This window comes from Pan paniscus, chromosome 2, assembly GCF_029289425.2.
Source record: "Pan paniscus chromosome 2, NHGRI_mPanPan1-v2.0_pri, whole genome shotgun sequence".
Lineage (NCBI taxonomy): Eukaryota > Metazoa > Chordata > Mammalia > Primates > Hominidae > Pan > Pan paniscus.
Genome location: NC_085926.1, coordinates 124,541,917 through 124,564,503, shown reverse-complemented (window position 1 = coordinate 124,564,503; position 22,587 = coordinate 124,541,917). Strand labels below are relative to the sequence as shown.

General features: G+C 37.9%; 1 protein-coding gene across 2 annotated transcripts in view; it reads left to right on the top strand.

Annotated features, from left to right (window-relative positions):
- The window catches only part of TXNRD3 (thioredoxin reductase 3), a 48,262-nt gene that overhangs the window by 15,411 nt on the left and 10,264 nt on the right, over positions 1–22,587 (top strand). For both annotated transcript variants that reach the window (XM_055110385.2, XM_014344362.5), the window contains exons 7-12: positions 6,499–6,641; positions 8,459–8,574; positions 9,401–9,626; positions 10,868–10,960; positions 17,794–17,870; positions 18,440–18,596. In XM_055110385.2, coding sequence (XP_054966360.1) covers positions 6,499–6,641; positions 8,459–8,574; positions 9,401–9,626; positions 10,868–10,960; positions 17,794–17,870; positions 18,440–18,596 — 812 coding nt within the window. The remainder of the gene's footprint in view (positions 1–6,498; positions 6,642–8,458; positions 8,575–9,400; positions 9,627–10,867; positions 10,961–17,793; positions 17,871–18,439; positions 18,597–22,587) is intronic.

The following is a 22,587-nucleotide window of genomic DNA, read 5'->3' as shown; positions in this document are numbered from 1 at the left end:
TTTTTTTTTTACACAAGTTACTCCATTTTGATTCTGACAACTTTCACACCTTTTATGGCACTGAGGAACTTAGAAAAGAGAGGAAAGGATAGGGAAGTGGGGGCAAGAAATGACAGAGGGTTGAGCAAAGACTGAAGTCTGGTTGAAGGGTAGTTGAAGGCATAAAATTGACCAGATATGGTGGCCAGTTGGATGTAGACACTTGGCTGTGTATCAGAATGTCTTGTGGACTTTAAGAAAAATTACAAACCACTTGTCTCTTTGTGCAGAGATTTTGATCTGGTAGATGTGGGCAGTGTGCGTGCACATTTAAAGCATCATAGATGATCCTGGTTCTGACCGTAGCCAGGTGATTATGACAGGGCATCCAGGTCATGGTAGGATATGGATTGAGGGAGAGGAAAGAATACAGGAAGAGAGACTGGGGGGGAAATGGAATACTGTTCACTGAGATAGAAAACACAGGCAGCTTTGGTTTATTGGCAGGGTGGGGTTGAGTTCAGGATAATGGGTTGATGCTGGACACATTTCTCCAGTCAACTCAATGGAGAGCCTTAGGTCAAGCTAGGATCAGCTGGTTGTAGATAAAATGAGGCCTCCTGACTTGGCAGTGTAATTTTGGGGTAGTTTTATTTGCTTTCAAGAATCCTTCTTCTGGTTGGGCGTAGTGACTCACACCTATAATCCCAGCACTTTGGGAGGCTGAGGTAGAAGGACTGTTCAAGCCCAGGAGATTGAGACCAGCCTGGGCAACATAGTGAGACTCTGTCTCTACAAAAAATAGAAAAATTACTCTACAAAAAATAGAAAAATTAGGCAGGCATGGTGGCATGCACCTGTAGTCCTAGCTACTCGGGAGGCTGAGGTAAGAGGATAGCTTGAGTCCAAGGAGGTCAAGGCTGCAGTGAGCTCTGATTGCGCCACTGCACTCCAGCCTGTGCAACAGAATGAGATCTTGTCTCGGAAAAAGAAAAAAATCTTTCTTTTCCCTAAACCCTTCATCTTACTTGGACACTGTACTTCAGGTGCCTTGGGAACATCCTGGTAGAGTTTCCTGTATGAGGAAGGTTTGTTCCCGAAAGAGAGCTGGGCGAGAGCTGGGTGTGAGAGGCACAGCACATGGGGGACTGGGGAGAATGAAAAGCATAGAAAACAGAGACAGAACACTGAGATATTTTAATACCTATAGTAACTGGGTGAGGAAAAGGAGGAAAACCAAGAGAGTTGAATCACAGAAGCCAGGAGGAGTTTGGCTTTTTTAAGGGCATGATTGGGGCCTTAGGGAATCTAAAAAGAGCACTAACTGAATCAAATGCTGCAGAAAGGCTAAATGGAATAGGATTTGAATTATGCACATTTTGACTTGGCAGGTACTTATGGAATCTCTTTTTAAAATAAATATCTACACTGTTTCAAAACTATTTGAGTCCAAGAGGGGAGAAGCCCCTAAAACCTCAGTGGTAGGGAAGAGGCTGTAAAGGGTGAACCACAGCACTCACTCTGTGTTGGAGACACAGCAGGCAGAGGTGTCTTGTGTGGGTGATATCAGACCTGTGTGGTCTGTGCCAGCTGGGGACCTTTCTGTGTGTTGCTTCTGTCTGTTCTCCATTGTCTTACATTCTCAGAGATAGCAGGATGTCTGCACACATTGCTTTGCTGCACTCCCTGCCCCCGTGGGGTCAAATGACGTTAATTCTGTTCTAAGTGCTGAATATTTCTAAATACTTTCTAATTTCCTTGAATGGGTAAAATCTTATAATTAGCTTCCTCAAAGTTCCCCCTATACAAAATACTTTCTTTTTTCTTTTTTTTGAGACAGAGGAGTTTCACTATGTTGCCCAAGCTGGAGTGCAGTGGTGCGATCTGAGCTCACTGCGTTCCTCCATCTCCTGTGTTCAAGCGATTCTCCTGCCTCAGCCTCCCGAGTAGCTTGGATTATAGGTGCACACCACCACGCCTGGCTGATGTTTATATTTTTAGTGGAGACGGGGTTTCACCATGTTGGCCAGGCTGGTCTTGAACTTCCAACCTCAGGTGATCCGCCCACCTTGGCCTCCCAAAGTGCTGGGATTGCAGACATGAGCCACCGTGCCCGGCTAAAATGCTTTCTAAGTCAGCTTTGGAGTGCTGACTAAGAAATACTTAGCTAGCCAACACATGGTGTATTTAGGTATAGACTCAATAAAGGGCCAAGAGAAGTCATCAGAATCTGAGCAGCAAAAGAGAGGAAGTCAAAGCGTGCCAAAATCATGTTCTGGGAGAATGTTCTAGATACTTGCATTCTTGATATTGATAAAGACATATAGGCTAGGCTGGACGTGGTGGCTCACGCCTGTAATCCCAGTCCTTTGGGAGACTGAGGCGGGCGGATCACGAGGTCAGGAGATCAAGACCATTCTGGCTAACACAATGAAACCCTGTCTCTACTAAAAATACAAAAAATTAGCCAGGCATGGTGGCATGCGCCTGTAGTCCCAGCTACTCGGGAGGTTGAGGCAAGAGAATCGCTTGAACCTAGGAGGCGGAGGTTGCAGTGAGCCGAGATCATGCCACTGCTCTCCAGTCTGGGCGACAGTGAGACTCCATCTCAAAAAAAAAAAAAAAAAAAGAGAGAGAAATATAGGTTAAAATAAGTTTATAATGTATAGATAATTTCCAGATTAGAAACTGAATGAGCTTTCAAGTGAAAGTTTAAAAAGAAAGGGGGAAATATACAAAGAGAAGGTAGTAAAGAAAAAATAGAAAGGGAAGCAACATGAAACTACAAGTTAAAACAAACAAAAATAGCAACAGAAAATAAGATACCTTACATAAGAGTAGTCATATTACTTACTAGGATAAAGCTGAATGAGTCAGATTTTTGGGTTAGTAGATGGCAAAATTCTTCCATATGCTATGTTTAAGACAAATACCTAAAACCAAAAGAAATAATTGTTGAAAATATGGAAATTTTACATTTTAAGTAGGAAATTAAGAATTTCCTATTTAAAATTTTAGATGAGAAATTTTTAAACAGGAAAATGATATAGCAGGAAAATGTAAATAATATCAGTGGTAGTTAATATCAGATAGGTTGAATATAAGCAAAAAACAAACAGAAAAACTCAGAAATTAATGTTAGCTCCCTTCCCAAATAGAACTGATAAACAAAACCAAGACTGTATTTGAAAATACAAATAAAATAGGCAAATGTTTGGCAAATCCAATTAAGGAAATAAGGGCGGAAACTCATACAGATATGCGGCATCAGACATTAGAAAAGAAGTATAACTACAGATGGGGAGAGATGCCACAAATTGAGTATAAAAATTAGTGGTCATAATGTTAAATATCTTGATGAAAAGGAATATCTTCTATGAAAATATAAATGACCAGAATTGACTTGAATAATCAAAGAAAAAACATTGTGTAAGAATAACCCAGTCTCCAAAAGGTACCATTAGTGTTACAGGTACATTTTTCCAAATCTACAAGTAACAGGCACTTCCTCTATAATTTAAACCAGGGGTGTCCAATCTTTTGACTTCCCTCGGCCACATTGGAAGAAGAATTGTCTTGGGCCACACATAAAATACACTAACAATAGCTGATGAGCTAAAAAAAAAAAAAAAAAAAAAAAAAAAAATCACAAAAGAAACCTCATGTTTTAAGAAAATTTACAAATTTGTGTTGGTCCACATTTGAAGCCATCCTGGGCCTCCTGCAGCCCGTGGGCCACAGGTTGGACAAGTTTGATTTACACTGTTCTGGAAAAGCTAGACTTAGAAAAGCCACCTTTTTTTGGAGGCTGAAATAACCATGATACAGAAAGATAGTCTAAAAATAGAAAACTATACCCCATAGAGGTGCCCAAACTCTAGGGCAAGCATTGGCAAATCCTCTCTGGTAGTGTCTCGAAGGAACAAATGTGAGTGGGTAGGGCTCGCCGTGGGGTGCAGGAAGGGGGTCAGCCCAGGATAGCACAGCAGGAGTGCACAGAATCAGCATGATGGCCAGGATTTCAGCTCTGAGGGCATTTCACACAAATCTCATACCCATTCCTGCTTTAGAAAACAAACAGATACTTCTTCACATGGTGGAGAAGAGTCAGAAGCAATACTTATTGGAGAAGAACTTGGGGTATTTTAATTAAGTCAAGAATCAGACATTCACTACTGATATCTGCACTGTTTAGAGCTTTGGATCAGTGCACACAAAGGGCCGATAGAAAAAGTACATAGATTGGAAAAGAAGTAATAAAAAGATATTTTAAATGTATGAGTTATGTTATACATGATTATATACAACATACATAGAATATATAAGAGATTAAACAAGAAATATTAGAACTAATGAGTTAAGTTGATTGCTTTTGTGAGACTGTGGCAGGAAGATTGCTTGAGATGAGGAGCTTGAGACTAGCCTGGGCAACATAGCGAGACCCCTTCCTTACAAAAATAAAAAATAGAAAAATAAGCTGAGCCTGGTGGCTCATGCCTGTAGTTCCAGCTACTCGAAAGGCTGAGGCAGGAGAATTACTTGGACCTGGGAGGTCAAGGCTGCAGTGAGCCAAGACCATGCCATAGCACTCCAGCCTGGGCAGCAGAATGAGACTCCGTCTCTTAAAATATGTTTGTGTGTGTGTTTGTATATATGTGTGTGTGTTTATGTGTATATAGGTATATATACATGTGTATGTGTATATATATGTATGTGTGATGTGTGTAATATAAATATATACACATACTCACATGTATAATGGAAAATTGTAACAAAAAATGAAAATAACTTGAAATAAATTCAACCAGGAATGTACAGGATATATAAGGAAAGAATATAAAGGCATAACAAAAAATTTACTATGATTTTATAGAGGATGTCTCAATATTGTGAAGACAGTATCTCAAAAATGGTTTGTAAATTTTATATAAGTCCAGTAAGATCTCCATGAGACTTTTTTTTTCTTTTTGGAGATTGGCTGATTATTTTAAAATTCGTTTTGAAAAATACATATGTGAAAATAGCTAAGCAACCTTTGAGAAAGTATAGAGGGTGACCTTTCTCGGTATTTAAAAATATTATACTGTTGCAGGACTAAACACATCAATAAAACAGTAGAACAGGTGGTTTCAAAGTGCCAGTTCATTGATTTGGCATATCAAAAACTCCAGGAGGAGCTTTTTAACTGTACAGGTTCTGGGGTCCCACTCCTGATTCCATAGTTTTTGGCAGGTCCTAGGATTTGTATAGGTCCACATGATTCCCATTATGATGTGCAGCTGTATTTGAGAGCCTCTAATCTAAGATGCCTTTTGCAACAAGAACAAGAAACAAAAGGACACATGAACTGTTAGTTGAGCTGACAGGATTCTTAGGATAAATAGTTTAAGGGTTGGAAGAAAAGCTTTTCTGGGGGATGGGGAGGAAGTATCTTTAGGATGTGAGGATATGTGCCATTGTGGTGACGTGGTCACTGCTGGGACAGGTTCGGGAATCATAACCAACATCACAGGGTGTGGGAGGATGAGGTAATGTAGTAAGAAGAACGACTATTCTGGGTTGCAAAATTTTAGGAGACTGGTACATTGGCATCATAGAAAGGGCCGTGTGTGTTGACATTGGCTAAGCTTCTCTGTGCACTGACTGTCCCCTCCAGTCGACTCCCTTTCCTGCATGGTAACATCCCATGTCCCTGGATGAGTAGGGGGGCATTTCTTGACAGTGATAGATGGGGTAATTTTCCAGATGTTACCCTTGACCTCAGGTTGTTGATTTGTCTTCGGGGATCTCATCCAGTTATGATGAAAGCCCTGGCTGGGCTGACGCCTGCATCTTATAAACATAGAGCTGCACAGGGTGACCTTCAGGATCTGGCATCTGTAGACAAGGTGAACACTATGCAGTAAATCCCACCTAGAAGATACAGGGATGACGTGGAATTCCAACACCCGAATCCTGCCCCACCTTCCAAAGGAATGAGTAAACACTGTAATATTGAAGGTTGGCAGTGGTGAGCGTGAACCATATTTGTTGTAAAGACATGTAAGATATTCACCGTCATGAAACCACTGCCCTGTGAACCAAATGAGAGTGGAACCATGCCAGTCTGTTGAGGTGAGTGTACCAAGCTCACTGACTTGAGGCCTTCTTCCCATCCAAGGGCCAAGTAAAGTAGGTCCCATGGAGTGGGAAAGGGTTCTAGGAGGTGCCACCGAGGAGAGGTGAGCCTCCTGCCTTACGTCGTGGCAGGCGTTGCCATATGAGGGCCAGTTTCCCCATTTTCTCCTCCATGGACTTTTTCCAGTTTTCTTCTTTTCAGAACTCTTGATTTTTCCACATTCTTTGTAATATAAATTAGGAAGAGTATAAACTATGGCTGGCATACAAAATATTTAAGTTACTGATTGTCTACTTCTTGATTTTTAAAGCACTGTTAGTATGGCTCATGTGTGGTTATATGTAATTTACCATTAAAGGTAAAATTCACCTAACATCTTCACCCTGATTATTTCTTCTTAGTGAGGCACAACTGGGAGACAATGACAAAAGCGATTCAGAACCACATCAGCTCTCTAAACTGGGGCTACAGGTTGTCTCTGAGGGAAAAGGCTGTGGCCTATGTCAATTCCTATGGAGAATTTGTTGAACATCATAAAATAAAGGTAGTGCTTGAGTTTCTTGTCTTGTTCATCTCCTTTCTTTACAATTGTTTGTACTTGCCTTCAACTAAAATTTCATGTTGCATGTTAAGGGGCGTAACAGGCGTGCGTGCACACACACACACACACGGCCATGCATGTGTGTGTGTTTCTCCCCTATTGTTTGCTAATTCTACATGTTTGGTTAACTTGAAGAAATTGTGTTTTAAAGAACTCTTAATTTAAAGTTATTTGTCTTTGATTTTATTGCCGTCTTAAAAGAGAACATGTTTAAACTAAGTAGTTCAAAGTTTAAAAGACTAAAAAGATCAAAATTTTATTAGTGGAATCCTTCCTAAAAATGAAACCTTAACTAGAACTCCAATATTATATTATTCATAAAAGCATTGATAAAGTAGCATTAGAATTAGTGTGCTTTATGTTTATCTTTGTAATATTTATATATTATTAGATTAATACATATGGAAAATGAGATCATTTTGAGGAACACAAGCAGTTTAATTGGAATTATGACAATCAGATATTGTCCTCATCATCTAGTTTATTTTTGTACTTTGTTAGCACAGTGTGAGATAATCTTCACAAGATTTTAGATTATTTTGTATTCAGCTGTTATCTCAGAAATGTGTGAGGTATGGTCCATTTAAAGCTGCCCTTCAATGCTTATTTTCAGCATTTTATTTAAATTTTTTTAATTTAACAGGAAATTGGGAGTATAACACAGTAAATATCCAAATATTCAATTCCTAGGTTTAACGGTTGTTATCATTTGCCATATAATCTATATTTTGGATAATGTGCTTTATTCAGTTAAAGATATATTTCACCCCTAAAAAAATATAATAGGATAAAGTCAGCCCTTTAAAATCTTACATGGGCCAATTTGAATTATATTATTTACATGAAACACAGCAGAAATACATGTTGTGTTTCTCAAATTGCCTGGTACACATGGTTGAATAAGCCCCAACCAAGCCTGCCTATTGTGTGGCTCCTTGTTTAGTGATGCTAGCACATTCCCAGTCTGCAGGCGAGAAACTCCAGAGTCTCCGTTTCACCCCAGAGCCTGTACTTGCTTGTCTGTTTCAGAGCCCTTCTAAGCAAGGCTCTTTCTCCAGGCTCTGTTCTCCATCCCACTCATGGTGCCCAAGTAGCTGGGATTGCAGGCGTATACCACCATGCCCAGCTAATTTTTGTGTTTTTTAAGTAGAGATGGGGTTTCACCATGTTGGCCAGGCTGGTCTCGAACTCCTGACCTTGTGATCTGCCTTCCTCGGCCTCCCAAAGTATTTGAATTTTTTTAAAATGAAAATGTATTTTTGAATTATTTGTATAATTAAAAATTGTGAGCAACCTTTGTTGGTTCCCCATAGCCTAAGTTGTTAGGATGACATAAGGGCCTTCGCACTTGGCTCTAGTCTGTTTCATGTGACTTCTGACACAACCCTGCTCTCCAGTCTTCAAACACCAACTCCTCCTGGGCTCATGTGCTTTTGTGTGCATTGTTCTGTCTTCCAGGTCTCCGTTCCTCTCCCATCATTTCATTTTTCTTATCTCCACTTGAAAATCTCTACTCCTTCTTTAATACATCCTTGATTGGCTTTCTAGTCCACTACCCTACCCTCACCATGGGGCTTTGATTAATATTTCATAAAGACTTCTGTTTTCTGTGCTTGTGCTTATCACATTGCATTATTACTTTTTCACATGTCTGCTGTTGCTGTTGAATGAGAAGCTCCATGAGGGTAGTAACTATTTTTTCCAGGGTGTCTGGTACTCTGTAGTGTTTGCTAAGTGAGATTTACTTCTCTTTTTTCAAGGCAACCAATAAAAAAGGACAGGAGACTTATTATACTGCTGCACAGTTTGTCATAGCAACGGGTGAAAGGCCACGGTATTTAGGAATCCAAGGAGATAAAGAATACTGTATTACTAGGTAAGGTTAAATAGACTATTTTAACTTTAATGTTAATAAATTGAATTATATTGACATGTTTCCAGTTTACTTCCTGTCTTATTCCACAAAAGATTTGAATTAACAAATGAAAATATATACAATGCAAGAAGCTAAATAGTTAAAAGTAATGAAACAGAGAATATAAGGTCAGGTAAATAAGGCCAGTGGCAAAATTTATGTACAAAAATATGCCGTGTGTGTCTCAGTGATTCCTAGAAGTAGCCTGGGAGTTTCGTTCTAAACTTCTTACAGGCCAAAACAAAGAAGTAAATACAGTTAGCTCTAAGGTTTAGTGTCATTATGATAAAAATGAGCCAGCTGGGGAGGAGCAGCACCACTTTTCTTAACACTGAGATTTAATGGGAATATTCCTTAGTGGTCAAACAGGACATGTGTGTAATGACTTGCAAACTTTTTTGAGCTGACTTACATTAAGAAATACATTTTTTGTTGCAGTTTTTTGTTCAGGTAAACAAACACACACCTCTTCACATAGCACATACGTACATACATCTCCAAAACAAACAGGTTTTTTTTTTTATCACATGTAATGTAGTCTGATATTTTCTATACTATTTTATTTTTTAAAAAATCTTGCTTGTGATCTGATTTAGAAAAATCTGAAGTATACTTCTTGTTCCACATTCTCTCCACAGCAGACTCAATTACAAATTTCAAAAGGCTGTTGCTTCATTCAAGCACTAAATTATAATTCAGTCATCACAAGACCATTATACACTGAAACATGAATAACTCATTTCATTCTTGCTGCCTAGGTATTCTTTTTTTAATTTTTATTTTTCAGTGATGACCTTTTTTCTCTGCCTTATTGCCCTGGCAAAACATTAGTGGTGGGTGCCTCTTATGTTGCCCTGGAGTGTGCAGGGTTTCTGGCTGGCTTTGGCCTAGATGTCACAGTTATGGTACGCTCAATCCTTCTCCGTGGCTTCGACCAAGAAATGGCAGAAAAAGTGGGTTCCTACATGGAGCAGCATGGTGTGAAGTTCCTACGGAAATTCATACCTGTGATGGTAAGGCTGCATGGCATTTGCAATTTTTTTCTCTAACTTTTCACTTTATCTCACCTTACTTCATTTCATTACATAAATTAGTCTGTATTCAAATAATGTTAAAACAGTGTTTCCACTCCCAAGTCTACAGAGCCAACCCCATTTTCCCCCTCGTCCCCTCTTCTGATATAGGAGGTGTCCTTGCTCTTCTCAGAGGCTGAGTCCCCTCATCTCCCACTTTGTTTCACCTTTTCAAGGATGTTCCATCTTCAGTTAGTAGTTTTCTTTTTCCTTATTCTTATCACTGTCTCTCATCTTGAACAATTAAGCCTTCTTTTACCCTCACTGCCTTTCTGACTGGGTGCCTATTTTTCTTTCTCCTTTACAAAAAAACAAAGAACAACTCTGCATGCTGCTTCTAATTTCTTGACTCCATTTCACGCTTAGCTGACTGTCAGCTGCTTCCATCTCCTTCACTTCTTTGAAGCTGATTGTCAGGCTTTTAGCAAACTTCCTGTCATCAAATCCAGTGGTCATGTCTCTGTCCTTATCTTACTGGGCCTCTTGGCAGCATGCGCTGAAACTGGCCATTCATTTGAAGCACCTTCCTTTCTGGCTTCTGTGGCCCCACAGTCTATAGTTTTCCCATCTACAGCTACTCAACCTACAGACTCCAGCACCCATTTGTTTTCCTCTGGGTCCCTCTTCACTTCTGTGCACTTGCATTACCTGGATGATCTTCTCTAGGCCCATAGTTTTAAACATTATCTAAATGCTAATGATTCTCAGATTTATATCTCCTATTTAAGAGTCTCTCCTGAATTCCACACTCATTTATACTACTGCCTACTAGAAATTGCCACTTGAATTCCTCATAAGCATTTCAAACTTAACAAGACAAAAATGAAACTGTAGATTTTTTACCTAAATATTCTCCTGCTAATCTTTCTGGCCCATCTCAGTACTCAGTAAATGGTACTTAACACAGTATATTAAGCCAGTATCTAGGAATACCCCTTAATTTATCTTTTTTTGCTCCCTCCAATCTCAACTAATTCATTAATTCATTTCTACCTCCAAAATATATCTGTGACAGTCCACTTTTCTCTATTTCTGCCTTATCCAGAAACCTTATACTAACACCTATTATATGTACCACCACCAAACACACAAATGTACACGAACATACCGGTGTAGACCCTTTCGTGTATTTCTTTTTTATCATATTTAGATAACATCATTACACTCTTCATTCTTACTAGGTTCAACAGTTGGAGAAAGGTTCACCTGGAAAGCTGAAAGTGTTGGCTAAATCCACTGAAGGAACAGAAACAATTGAAGGAGTCTATAACACAGTGAGTTTTTATTTTATCATTACTAAGTTATTGAACACACTCCTAAATTAACAGAAATGAAACTTATGGGAAAATTATACCAGGATTAACATTTTTTTACTTTTTTTATTCTTTGTAAGAGCATTATCATAGAAGATAATTTGGCTACTGACATTTGAGTTTTCAGTAATGCATGAGGAATACCATGGTAAAGTATGTGTGTATGCGACTGTATGTAAAATTCGGAAGCACATATATCCAGATGTGTGCTTACTTTTGGAAAATTAGATATTTTATACATTTCTTAATTTGAATATTTTTGCAATAAATATTGAATATATTTTATAATGAAAAACAACAACAAAGCTATTTTTCTTTCTCAAAAACAAACAGTACAAAATCTCCAAACAATGTGAAATAACCCATGGAATACTTTGGAGGCCAACAATTCTTTTGTAATTAGTTTATAGTTTTGACAGAAACTATACATTTATGTTTTATATACTCTTTTTATGTTGAAATTTTTTCAGTTAAAAAAATGCAGTGTAGAGAAAGAACATCAACAAAGCAAAAAAACATGTAACAAAACCAAAATCCAAAAATCAACCTTATTGAGATTTTGATTAGGATTGGATTGGATATATAGGAAAATTTGGAAACACTTGACTTCTTTGCAATATTCAGTCTTCCCACCCATGAACATGGTATATCTATCCATTAATTTAGATCTTCTTTAATGATTCCCAGCAAAGTTAATACATTTCTCCTTAGAGATCAAGAATATCTGTTAGATTTATTACTAGATACTTATGTAATTTATATATAGTCACAAATGGTATTTTTTTGAAAATGTCACTATCTTTAAGTGTTTCTAGTGTATACAAATGCTGCTCATTTTTGTGTTTTGATTTAGTATTCAGTAATCTTGCTAAACTCTTACTGAAAAATTTATCCTTAGATTGTTTCAGATTTCCTGTGTACACATTTATTTGTGAATAATAACAGTTTGTTTCTTCCTTTTTACTGGTTTTCTCTTTTTTTCTTGTATAAATGCATTAGTTAGGACCTCCAGTACAGTCCTGACAAGAAATGGCAACAGCAGGCACTCTTGTCTTATTTACAATATCAAAAGAAAAGACGTTTCACTAAAAAGCAATGTTTTCTGTAGGGTTTTGTTATATGCTGTTAATCAAGTTAAGGAGCTCGTTTTCTATTTTTTGTTACCTAAGTGTCTTTTTGTTTATGTTGTTTTGTATATTTAAGAAGGAATGTATGTTCAATTATAACAGTGTTTCGTTTGCAGCTGTGGATGATGAATTTTTTCTTTAATCTGTTAATTTGTTGAATTGCATTGATTTTCTAATATTCAGCCAACTTTGTATCCTTTGTGTAAAACCAACTTGGTAATGTTGGACTTCGTTATTTAGAATTTATGCATTTATATTTATGAATCATATTGGCTGGTAATTTTCCTTTTACATATTGAACATTTTAATTTTAGGTTTGAGTATCAAGGTATTCCTGCTCATGAAAGAATTTTGGAGTATGTTTCCTCATTTTCTGTTTTCTGGCAAAGTTCATGTAACATTAGAATTGGTTCCTTGTATGTTTCATAGAATTTACTGATGCAACTGTCTATACCTATAATTTTCTATGGAGATATATTTGACCACTGATTAATTTCTTTAATAGTCAAAGGACTTTTAAGACTTTTTATTTTTTCCTTGATTTACTTTTGATTAGTTATATTTTTTTCCAGGAATTAGTCCATTTCATCTGAGTTTTCAAATGTATTGGTATGAAGTTGTCCATAATATCTAACTGTAAATTATTTTTGTAATGAGGTATAATATACATGTAGTGAAATCCACAGATCCTAGGTGTACAGTTCAGTCAGTTTTGACAGATGTCCACTTTCATGTAATCCACACTCCTTTAGGTAACAGAACATTTCTGTGAGTCCAGAAAGCGCTCTGTGCTTTTTCCCAGTCATCGACCCCCAAGCAACCACTATTCTGATTCTGTCACCATAGACTCATTTGGTTTGGTTTGCCTCTAAATCTCATATAAGTGGAATTGTACAGTATGTATTCCTTGTATCTGACTTCTTTTATTCAGATTGATGTTTTTAGGACTCATCCATGTTGTGTGCATCAGTAGTTCTTTTTATCGTATAGATTTTATTAATGTAGCAGTTTATTCATTTTCCTGTGGGTAGATACCTAGCCTCTTTGCAGTTTGGACTATTGTGATTAAAACTGCTGTGAAGATTCTTTGTGGAAAGCTTTTTATGGAGAGATATATAGAGAGAGATGGTTTCACTCTGTCACCCAGGCTGGAGTGCAGTGGTGAGATCAAGGCTCACTGCAGCCTCCAACTCCTTGGCTCAAATGATCCTCCCAACCCAGCTTCCCTAGTTGCTAGGACCACAGGCACATGCCACCATGCCTGGCTAATTTTTTTTTTTTTACGGTTGGGGTCTCACTGTGTTGTCCAGGCTGATCTTGAACTCCTAGCCTTAAGCAAGCCTCCTGTCTTGGCCTCTCAACATGCTGGGATTATAGGCATCAGCCACTGCTCCCAGCCAACATATATTTTAATTTCTCTTTGACAAATACCTAGGAGTGAAATTGCTTGATCATGGGATGGTTTTTACTTTTTAAGAAACTACCAAACAGTTTCCAAATGATTATGCCATTTTGTATTTCCATCAGCTATATGTGAAGGCCTAGTTGTTCCAGACCCTTAGGACTTTTAGGGGCGTCTGGCTTTCTCATTCTAGGCATTCTAGTGAATGTGTAGAGGTATCTTATAACTTTAATTTGCATCTCCCTGATGACTAATGATGTAGAGCAATTTTCATGTGTTTATTGGCCATTCATGTATATTTTCTTTGAAGTGTTTGTTCAAGTCTTCAGCCCTTTTTTATTGGATCATTTGAATTTTTATTGAATTGCAGGGCTTCTATATATCTTGGGCATATTCCTTTTTCAGATATATGTATTTTGAATATTTTCTTCACGTCTGTGACTTGCCTATGTATTTTTCAGTAGTATCTTTGGGTTAACAGTAGTTTTAAATGTTTATGAAGTTCAATTTTATTAGTATTTTACTTTATGTTTCATGCTTTCTGTGTGCTCTAAGAAATCTTTGCTAACCCAAAGGTCATGGAAGTATCCCTTTGTTTGCTTCCTGAAGCTTTATAGTTTTAGCTTTTATGTTTAAGTCCATAATCTACCTTGAATTTTTTTAGTAAATAAATTAATTCTCATTCATTTTAATTAGAATTCATTTTAATTAGATTTTAAGTTGCTTTTGGTTTTGGAGACTTTTGAAAAGAAAACTGAATTAGGTCCATTTCACTGTCCGTTGATTCCTTTTCCTGAAAGTTGTGTGATGCTGGCAGATCATCTCGAAGCTCTGCAATAACATCTGTCTTGATTTTCCATTCTGCAGCTTTGTTTTGAACATGTTTTCTAGTTGAAGATTTGGGTAAAGAATATACTGCTGTTCAAATCAAAACCACAATGAGATACCATCTCACACCAGTTAGAATGGCGATCATTAAAAAGTCAGGAAACAACAGGTGCTAGAGAGGATGTGGAGAAATAGGAACACTTTTACACTGTTGGTGGGACTGTAAACTAGTTCAACCTTTGTGGAAGTCAGTGTGGCGATTCCTCAGGGTTCTTGAACTAGAAATACCATTTGACCCAGCCATCCCATTACTGGGTATATACCCAAAGGATTATAAATAATGTTGCTATAAAGACACATGCACACGTATGTTTATTGCAGCACTATTCACAATAGCAAAGACTTGGAACCAACCCAAATGTCCAACAATGATAGACTGGATTAAGAAAATGTGGCACATATACACCATGGAATACTATGCAGCCATAAAAATGATGAGTTCATGTCCTTTGTAGGGACATGGATGAAGCTGGAAACCATCATTCTGAGCAAACTGTTGCAAGGACAAAAAACCAAACACCACATGTTCTCACTCATAGGTGGGAATTGAACAATGAGAACACATGGACACAGGAAGGGGAACATCACACATCAAGGCCTGTTGTGGGGTGGGGGAAGGGGGGAGGGATAGCATTAGGAGATATACCTAATGTTAAATGACGAGTTAATGGGTGCAGCACACCAACATGGCACATGTATACATATGTAACTAACCTGCACATTGTGCACATGTACCCTAAAACGTAAAGTATATAAAAAAAAAAAAGAATATACTGCTGTTCTTGCCATTTCCAAAGTGGTCTTTGGAAAAGCCATGTCTGTCCCTTTATTATTTTTGGTCCCAAAAGGAGGATTCAAAATTGCTGTCTCAACTGACTTGGACATTCCATTAGATAATGAGCACACATCACGTTGAACCATGCCAACATATGTTAATTCAGACTCTTCCACATTCCTATTAAATATTCCTAGTGCACCTGCATCTATGTCAAATCCAACATACAACCTGGCTCCTAACATTGCAGTTCCAAGACTAAGCACTCCACAGCCACATCCTAGATCTGCAGCCACTTTATTTTCTACCTCATCACATGTGTTATGGATTGTATAGAGCATACGTGCTTCACTGTGTAGTTCTTTTCTTTCCGTGTGGATATCCAGTACCATTTGTTGAAAAGACTTCCCTTTCTTTATTGAATTGCTTTGGAATCTTCAATGAAAGACCATTTAACCCAGCACTTTGGGAGGCCGAGGTGGACAGGTCACAAGGTCAGGAGATCGAGACCATCCTGGCTAACACGGTGAAACCCCGTCTCTACTGAAAATACAAAAAAATTAGCTGGGCATGGTGGCGGGCGCCTGTAGTCCCAGCTACTCAGGAGGCTGAGGCAGGAGAATGGCGTGAACCCGGGAGGCAGAGCTTGCAGTGAGCCGAGATCACGCCACTGCACTCCAGCCTGGGTGACAGAGCAAGACTCCATCTCAAAAAAAAAAAAAGAAAGACCATTTAACTGTGGGTCTATTTCTGTGCTCTTCTCATAGACCGTTTGTCTGTCCTTTCCCCAGTACCACATTGTTTTGATTACCGAAGCTCAGTGGTAAGTCTTAGATCAGGTAGAGTGAGTCCTCTAATTTTGTTTAGATTGTTTGCATTTCTATATAACTTTTAAAAACAGCTTTTTAATTTTTAGAAACAAAAGTCTGCTGGGATTGTGGCTGGAATTGTCTTTTTTCCATAGTCAGTTTGGAAGAACTGACTTTTTAACAATATTGATTTTTCCAACATATGAACCTCATATGTTTTTCCATTTATTTGTGTATTCCTTAGTTCCTCTCAGCAATGTTTTATCATTGGGCTCTAGAGGTCTTTCACATATTTTGCTAAACATACTTCATGTTTTTAAAGCTAACATAAATGGCATTTTTAAATGGTTGGTTGGTAGTGTATAAAAATACAGTTTTTTTTATATTGACCTTGTAGCTTCTTAGGATTCATATCTACAAATAAAAACAATTTTGTTTCTTCCTTTCCAGTCTGCATGCTTTTAATCTTTTTTTTTTTTTTTGCCTTGTTTCACTGGCTAAGACCTCCAATACAGTGTTGATTAGAAATGGTGAGAATGGGCATGCCTGTCTGGTTCCTGGTGTTAGGGGTGAAGCATTGAGTCTTGTATCATTGCCAGGATGTGACCTCTAAGTTTTCTACACTTGCCTTTTATCTGGTGACTAAAATTGTCTTTTCTTTTATTCCGAAGATTTTAATTATGAAAGAGTGTTTTAATTTTGTGAAACGCTTTATTGCATCTATTGAGATGGTTGAATTGTTTTCTCCTTTATTCTGTTAATATGATGAATTACATTGATGGATTTTTGTATGTTAAACCAAATTTGCATTTTGGGGACAAACTCACTTGATCACAAACAATTATCCTTTTTATATATTGCTATGTTTGACTTGCTAACATTTCATTAAAGATTTTACATCTATATTCATGAGGAGCGTTGGCTTGTGGATTTCTTTTCTTTTAAAGCACTTGTCTGATTTTGGTGTCAGCTGCTTATATTGGCCTCATAAAGGAGTTGGGAAGTACTCCCTTTTTCTCTTTCCTGAAAGAGTTTTTGTACCATTAGCATTATTTCATACTTAAGTATTCCATAGACTTTCCTATAGAAGCTGTCTGGGTCTGGAATTAATTTATGAGAAATTTACAAGTTGAGAATTCAGTTTCTTTAATGGTATAGGACATATTAGTTTGCCAGGGCTGCCATAGCAAAATACCGCAGACTGTGTGGCTTAAACAACATTTATTTTCTCACAGTTCTGGAAGAGTACCACAGACCGGGGGCATAAACAACAGAAATGTATTTCTCACAGTTCTAGAGGCTGGAAGTCTAAGATCAAGGTGTTGACAGGGTTGGTTTCTTCTGAGGCCTCTCTCCTAGGCTTGTACATGACTGTCTTCTCCTTGTGTCCTCACATGGTCATCCTTTGGTCTGTGTTGCCCATGTCCTCCTCTTCTTATAAGCACACCAGTCATACTGGATTAAGGCACACCCATATGACCTATTTTACCTTAATTACCTCTGTAAAGGCTCTGTCTCCAAATATAGTCACCCTTGGAGGTACTTAGAGATAGGATTTCAGCATATGAATTTTGAAGGGACATAATTTAGCCTGTAGACTTTTCAGACTTGTGAAGTTTGGTAAGTTGTGTCTTTTAGGGAATCTATTTCACCTTAAGCTGTCAGCTTTATTGGCATAGATTGCTTGTAATATTCCATTATTACCCTTTTAATGTCTGAAGGATCTATAGTGATGTTCCTTCTTTCATTCCTGATATGGATAATTTGTGTTTTTGATTTCTCTGCAAATGCAGGTTTTGTTAGCTATTGGTCGTGACTCCTGTACAAGGAAAATAGGCTTGGAGAAGATTGGTGTCAAAATTAATGAGAAGTAAGTATATTGGGATCACTGCACTGTTGCTGCACAAAGCAACAGGTTTCTGCAGATCACCTCTAAGAAATTCTCATTTAATTACTGAGATATGTCTTAATTTATCTTATAAGTTCAGTGCCAGCTCTTTATAATCAATTTCTTCATCAATCAGTAACTCTTACTTAAAAAGCTCATATGCCTTAAAAAGCTCATATATTAAACAATGACTTTAAGAAATAATTGCAGAGATATATTTACCTAATGTCTGTGACTTAGAGCACATCTTTATGTCCTTGGTCAGGGAAAGAGATAAATTCCAAAGCTCTAAGTGAGTCTGTGGAGGCAGTCTGCAGATATCCTTGGCATCCAGGAAATGCCTGTGGTTTCACCAGAGATATTTTCTTTTGGAGCTACAGAAACCCTTGTTACTTTAAGTCGTTGACCTTATATATAATTGATATCCTGAGGTGCGTGAATTTTAAGAGGTCTTCTCTCTATGTATTTAGTCTTTTGGCTAATAGTATTAGTCAGCCAGCAGTGTAGAGTGAGTTGTAATATATATTTTTTCCCATTTCAAAAACTAATAGGAGTGGAAAAATACCTGTAAATGATGTGGAGCAGACCAATGTGCCATATGTCTATGCTGTTGGGGATATTTTGGAGGATAAGCCAGAGCTCACTCCTGTCGCCATACAGTCAGGCAAGCTGCTAGCTCGGAGACTTTTTGGGGCCTCTTTAGAAAAGGTAAGTTTCTTACTGTTTTTGAGATAATGTCTTGATCAAGATCATGATTTTTAAAACTAATAAAAGTAAGACTTGTGTGCTTGTTTTCCAAGTAAAGGGTTCCTCAGAGATATAATTTGCAGTAGACTTACTATTTACTAATGGATTAAAATAAGTATTTTTGAGTGTCCACTGTGTGCAAGATGTTGTGCTGGGTGATACACAAAGCACTGGCCATGGTCAGCCCCAGGGGCTTGCCAGGTAGGTGGGATCATGAGTCAGGCAGGCACAGGCTGAGCAGAAGGCAAAGTATGGTTGTGTGCCAGAGTGCTGTCAGCAGGTTGCTCTAGGGACACTGAAGGGATGTTTAATTCTAGCTGCAGGGAGGGGAAAGCCTTCATAAGTGGACTGTTGCACTGTAATAGCATAGGAGCTCTTGGCATGAATCAGGATTCTGGTCCTGGCTTCAGTGCCCACTTGGCCTGTAAACATGGTCAGGTTGTTTAACTTCTGAGGATCTTCTTAATTTCATCATCTACAAAGCCAAGGATGTGAATCAGATGATTTCTACAGAGGATTTCCACTTTTCATATTTTTAAATCAAATAATTTGGGATGAGCTTTATAGGATGAGTAATTCAAAATTGAGGAAGCGGAGGACTTTTCAGGTGGGCAGATAACTCGGCTAAGGACGCAGAGACCTGTAGTGCTTGGCTCGTGCTAAGGACTATGAGTAGTGTCCCAGGAGCTTTCAGCTGGGGAAGTACTGCTCAGCTCCATCAGGAGCTCTGTGGCCGTGTGGTGGAGTTGGCGGGAGACGGATGACTGGGGAAGGGCCCTGCTGCATTAGTGGGTGGGGTCAGGAATGCTGAGTATACCATCTCATGCAAAGAAAAACTGTCCCAAACACAATGCAATAGAACATTTTGCAATGTGTGTAGGCAGAGTAGTTGGTGATAGGGAAGTACAATTGGGAAGGAGGCTGGAAAACTAATTTGGTGCCACATCATCAAAAATCTTTGCCACAAAGAAGAATTGGTAGGGCCTTCTCTAGGCAGTAGGGATCTGTTGAGACCTTTATTTCCCCCAACTTTTTATTTAGAAAGATGTCAAAAGACAGAAAGAGTAGTAAAACAATCGCCCATATTGAACCTTTCACCCAGATTCCCCAGTTATTCACATCCTGCTGTTTTTGTTCTGTCTCTCCTTTTCTGAATATGTGTATGTGTAGTTCATATTCCTTTTTTCTTTTGCTGAGCTTTTTGCTGCCACTTTTTGAAGTGGCAGGCATCAATGACATTTTTCTGTAACTACTTCAGTATATATCTCCTAAGTACAAGGATGTTTACCTCCGTAACTGCAGTTCTGCTGCCATATCTGAGAAGTTCAACAAAAGTACTATAATATTCAATTTCCCCAGTTGTTCCTTAAGAGTGTTTGTGTGTGATTTTTTTTTTTTTTTTTTGAGACAGAGTCTCGCTCTGCCGCCCAGGCTGGAGTGCAGTGGCTCGATCTCTGCTCACTGCAAGCTCCGCCTCCTGGGTTCATGCCATTCTCCTGCCTCTGCCTCCCAGGTAGCTGGGACTACAGGCGCCTGCCACCACGCCCGGCTAATTTTTTGTGTTTTTAGTTGAGACGGGGTTTCACTGTGTTAGCCAGGATGGTCTCAATCTCCTAACCTCGTGATCTGCCTGCCTCAGCCTCCCAAAGTGCTGGGATTACAGGCGTGAGCCACCATGCCCGGCCAAGAGTGTGTGTGTGTTTTGATTTGCACAGTACATGTGGCTCTTTTGACGCTTCAGTGCATGTGGCTCTTATGACGCTTAAGTCTCTTAATCTGACACAGTCCCCCTGCCTTTATTTGTTTTTTATTTTCTATGACAGTGACTTTTTTCCTTTTATTTTTAGTTGACACATAATGATTGTACATACTTATGGGATACAGAGTGATATTTTGATACACGTATACAATGTGTAATGATCAAATCAGGGTAGTTAGCATATCCATTACCTCAAACGTTTGTCATTTATTTGTGTGGGAACATTCTGTTATATCCTCTTTTAGCTTTTTGGAAATATGCAATGAATTCTTGTGAATTATGTTCACCCTACAGTGCTGTAAAGCACTAGGACTTAACTCCTCCTGTTTAGCTGTGATTTTGTGTCTATTAAGCAACCTCTCCCCATCCTCCCCTTTACCCTACCCTTCCCAGCCTCTAATAACCACAATTCTACTTTCTACTTCTATAAGATCAACTTTTTTAGCTCCCACATATGAGTGAGAACATGCAGTATTTGTCTTTCTGTGCCCAACTTATTTCACTTAATACAATGTCTTCCAGGCTCATTCTTGTTGCTGTGAATGATCAGATTTTATTCTTCTTTATGGCTGAATAGTATTTCATTGTGTTTATATACTACGTTTTCTTTATCCATTCATCCATTATGGATGCTTAGGTTGAGTCCATTTTTTCCTGTTTTGAATAGTGCTGCAGTAAACATGGGTGTGCAGATATCTTTTTGATACACTGATTCTTTCCTTTCGATAAATATTAGTACTGGGATTGCTGGATCATATGGGGTTCTGTTTTTAGTATTTTGAAGACCCTCCATACTGTGTTCCATAGTGGCTGTGTTAGTTTCCATTCTCACTAACAGTATGTAAGAGTTCCCTTTTTTCCACATCCTCACCAGCCTTTGTTATTTTTTGTCTTTTTGATAATAGCCATTCTAACCAGGATATGGTATCTTATTGTGGCTTCAATTTGCATTTTCCTGATGATTAGTGATACTAAGCATTTTTTCATATACTTGTTGCCCATGTGTATGTCTTATGAGAAACATCTATTCAGATCCTTTGCCCATTTTTAAATCAAATTCTTTTTTTTTTTTTTTTGGCTCTGAGTTGTTTGAGTTCCTTGTGTAGGGATATTAGCACCTTCTCAGATGGATAGTTTACAAATATTTTCTCCCATTTTACAGTTGTCTCTTTACTCTGTTGATTGTTTCCTTTGCTGATTGCAGAAGCTTTTTAGTTTGATACAGTCTCATTTGTCTGTTTTCATTTTGTTGCCTGTGTTTTTGAGGTCTTACCTATAAAATCTTTGCCTAGACCAATGTCCAGAAGGATTTCTCCTGTTTTCCTCTAGTAGTTTTATAATTTGGGGACTTATATTTAAGTCTTTAATTCATTTTGAATTGATTTTTCCACATGGTGAGATACAGAGGTACAGTTTCATTCTTCTACATATACTGTTTTCCCACTACCATTCACTAAAGATGATGTCCTTTCTCCAGTGTATGTTCTTGGTTCCTTTGTCAAAAATTAGTTAGCTGTAAATATGTGGTTTTATTTCTGGGTTCACTGTTCTGTTCCATAGTCTATGTGTCTGTTTTCATATTACTATCATGCTGTTTTGGGTACTATAACTTGTAGTATATTTTGAAATCAGGTAGTGTAATGCCTCCAGCTTGATTCTTTTTGTTCAGTATTACTTTTGCTATTTGGCTTCTTTTGTGGTTTCATAAAAATTTTAAGATTGTTTTTTCTACTACTGTGAAGAATGTGATTGGTATTTTGATAGAGATTGGATTGCATCTGTAGATTGCTTTGAGTAGTGTGGTCATTTTAACAATATTAATTCTTCCATGAGCATGGGATATCTTTCTATATTTTTGTACCTTCTTCAGTTTCTTTCACCAGTGTTTTGCAGTTTTCATTGTAGAGTGGTTTCACCTACTTGATTAAATGTATTCCTAAATGTTTTATTTTTTGTAGCTATTGTAAATGGAATTGCTTTATTGATTTCTTTTTCAGTTAGTTTGTTATTGGTGTATAGAAACACTGCTGATTTTTGTATGTTGATTTTTGTATCCTGCAACTTCATTGAATTTATTTATCAGTTCTAAGAATTTTTGGTGGAATCTTTAGGTTTTTCTACATATGAGATCATATTGTCTGCAAAGAGGGACAGTTTCACTTCCTGTTTTCCCAGTTTGGGTGCCCATTATTT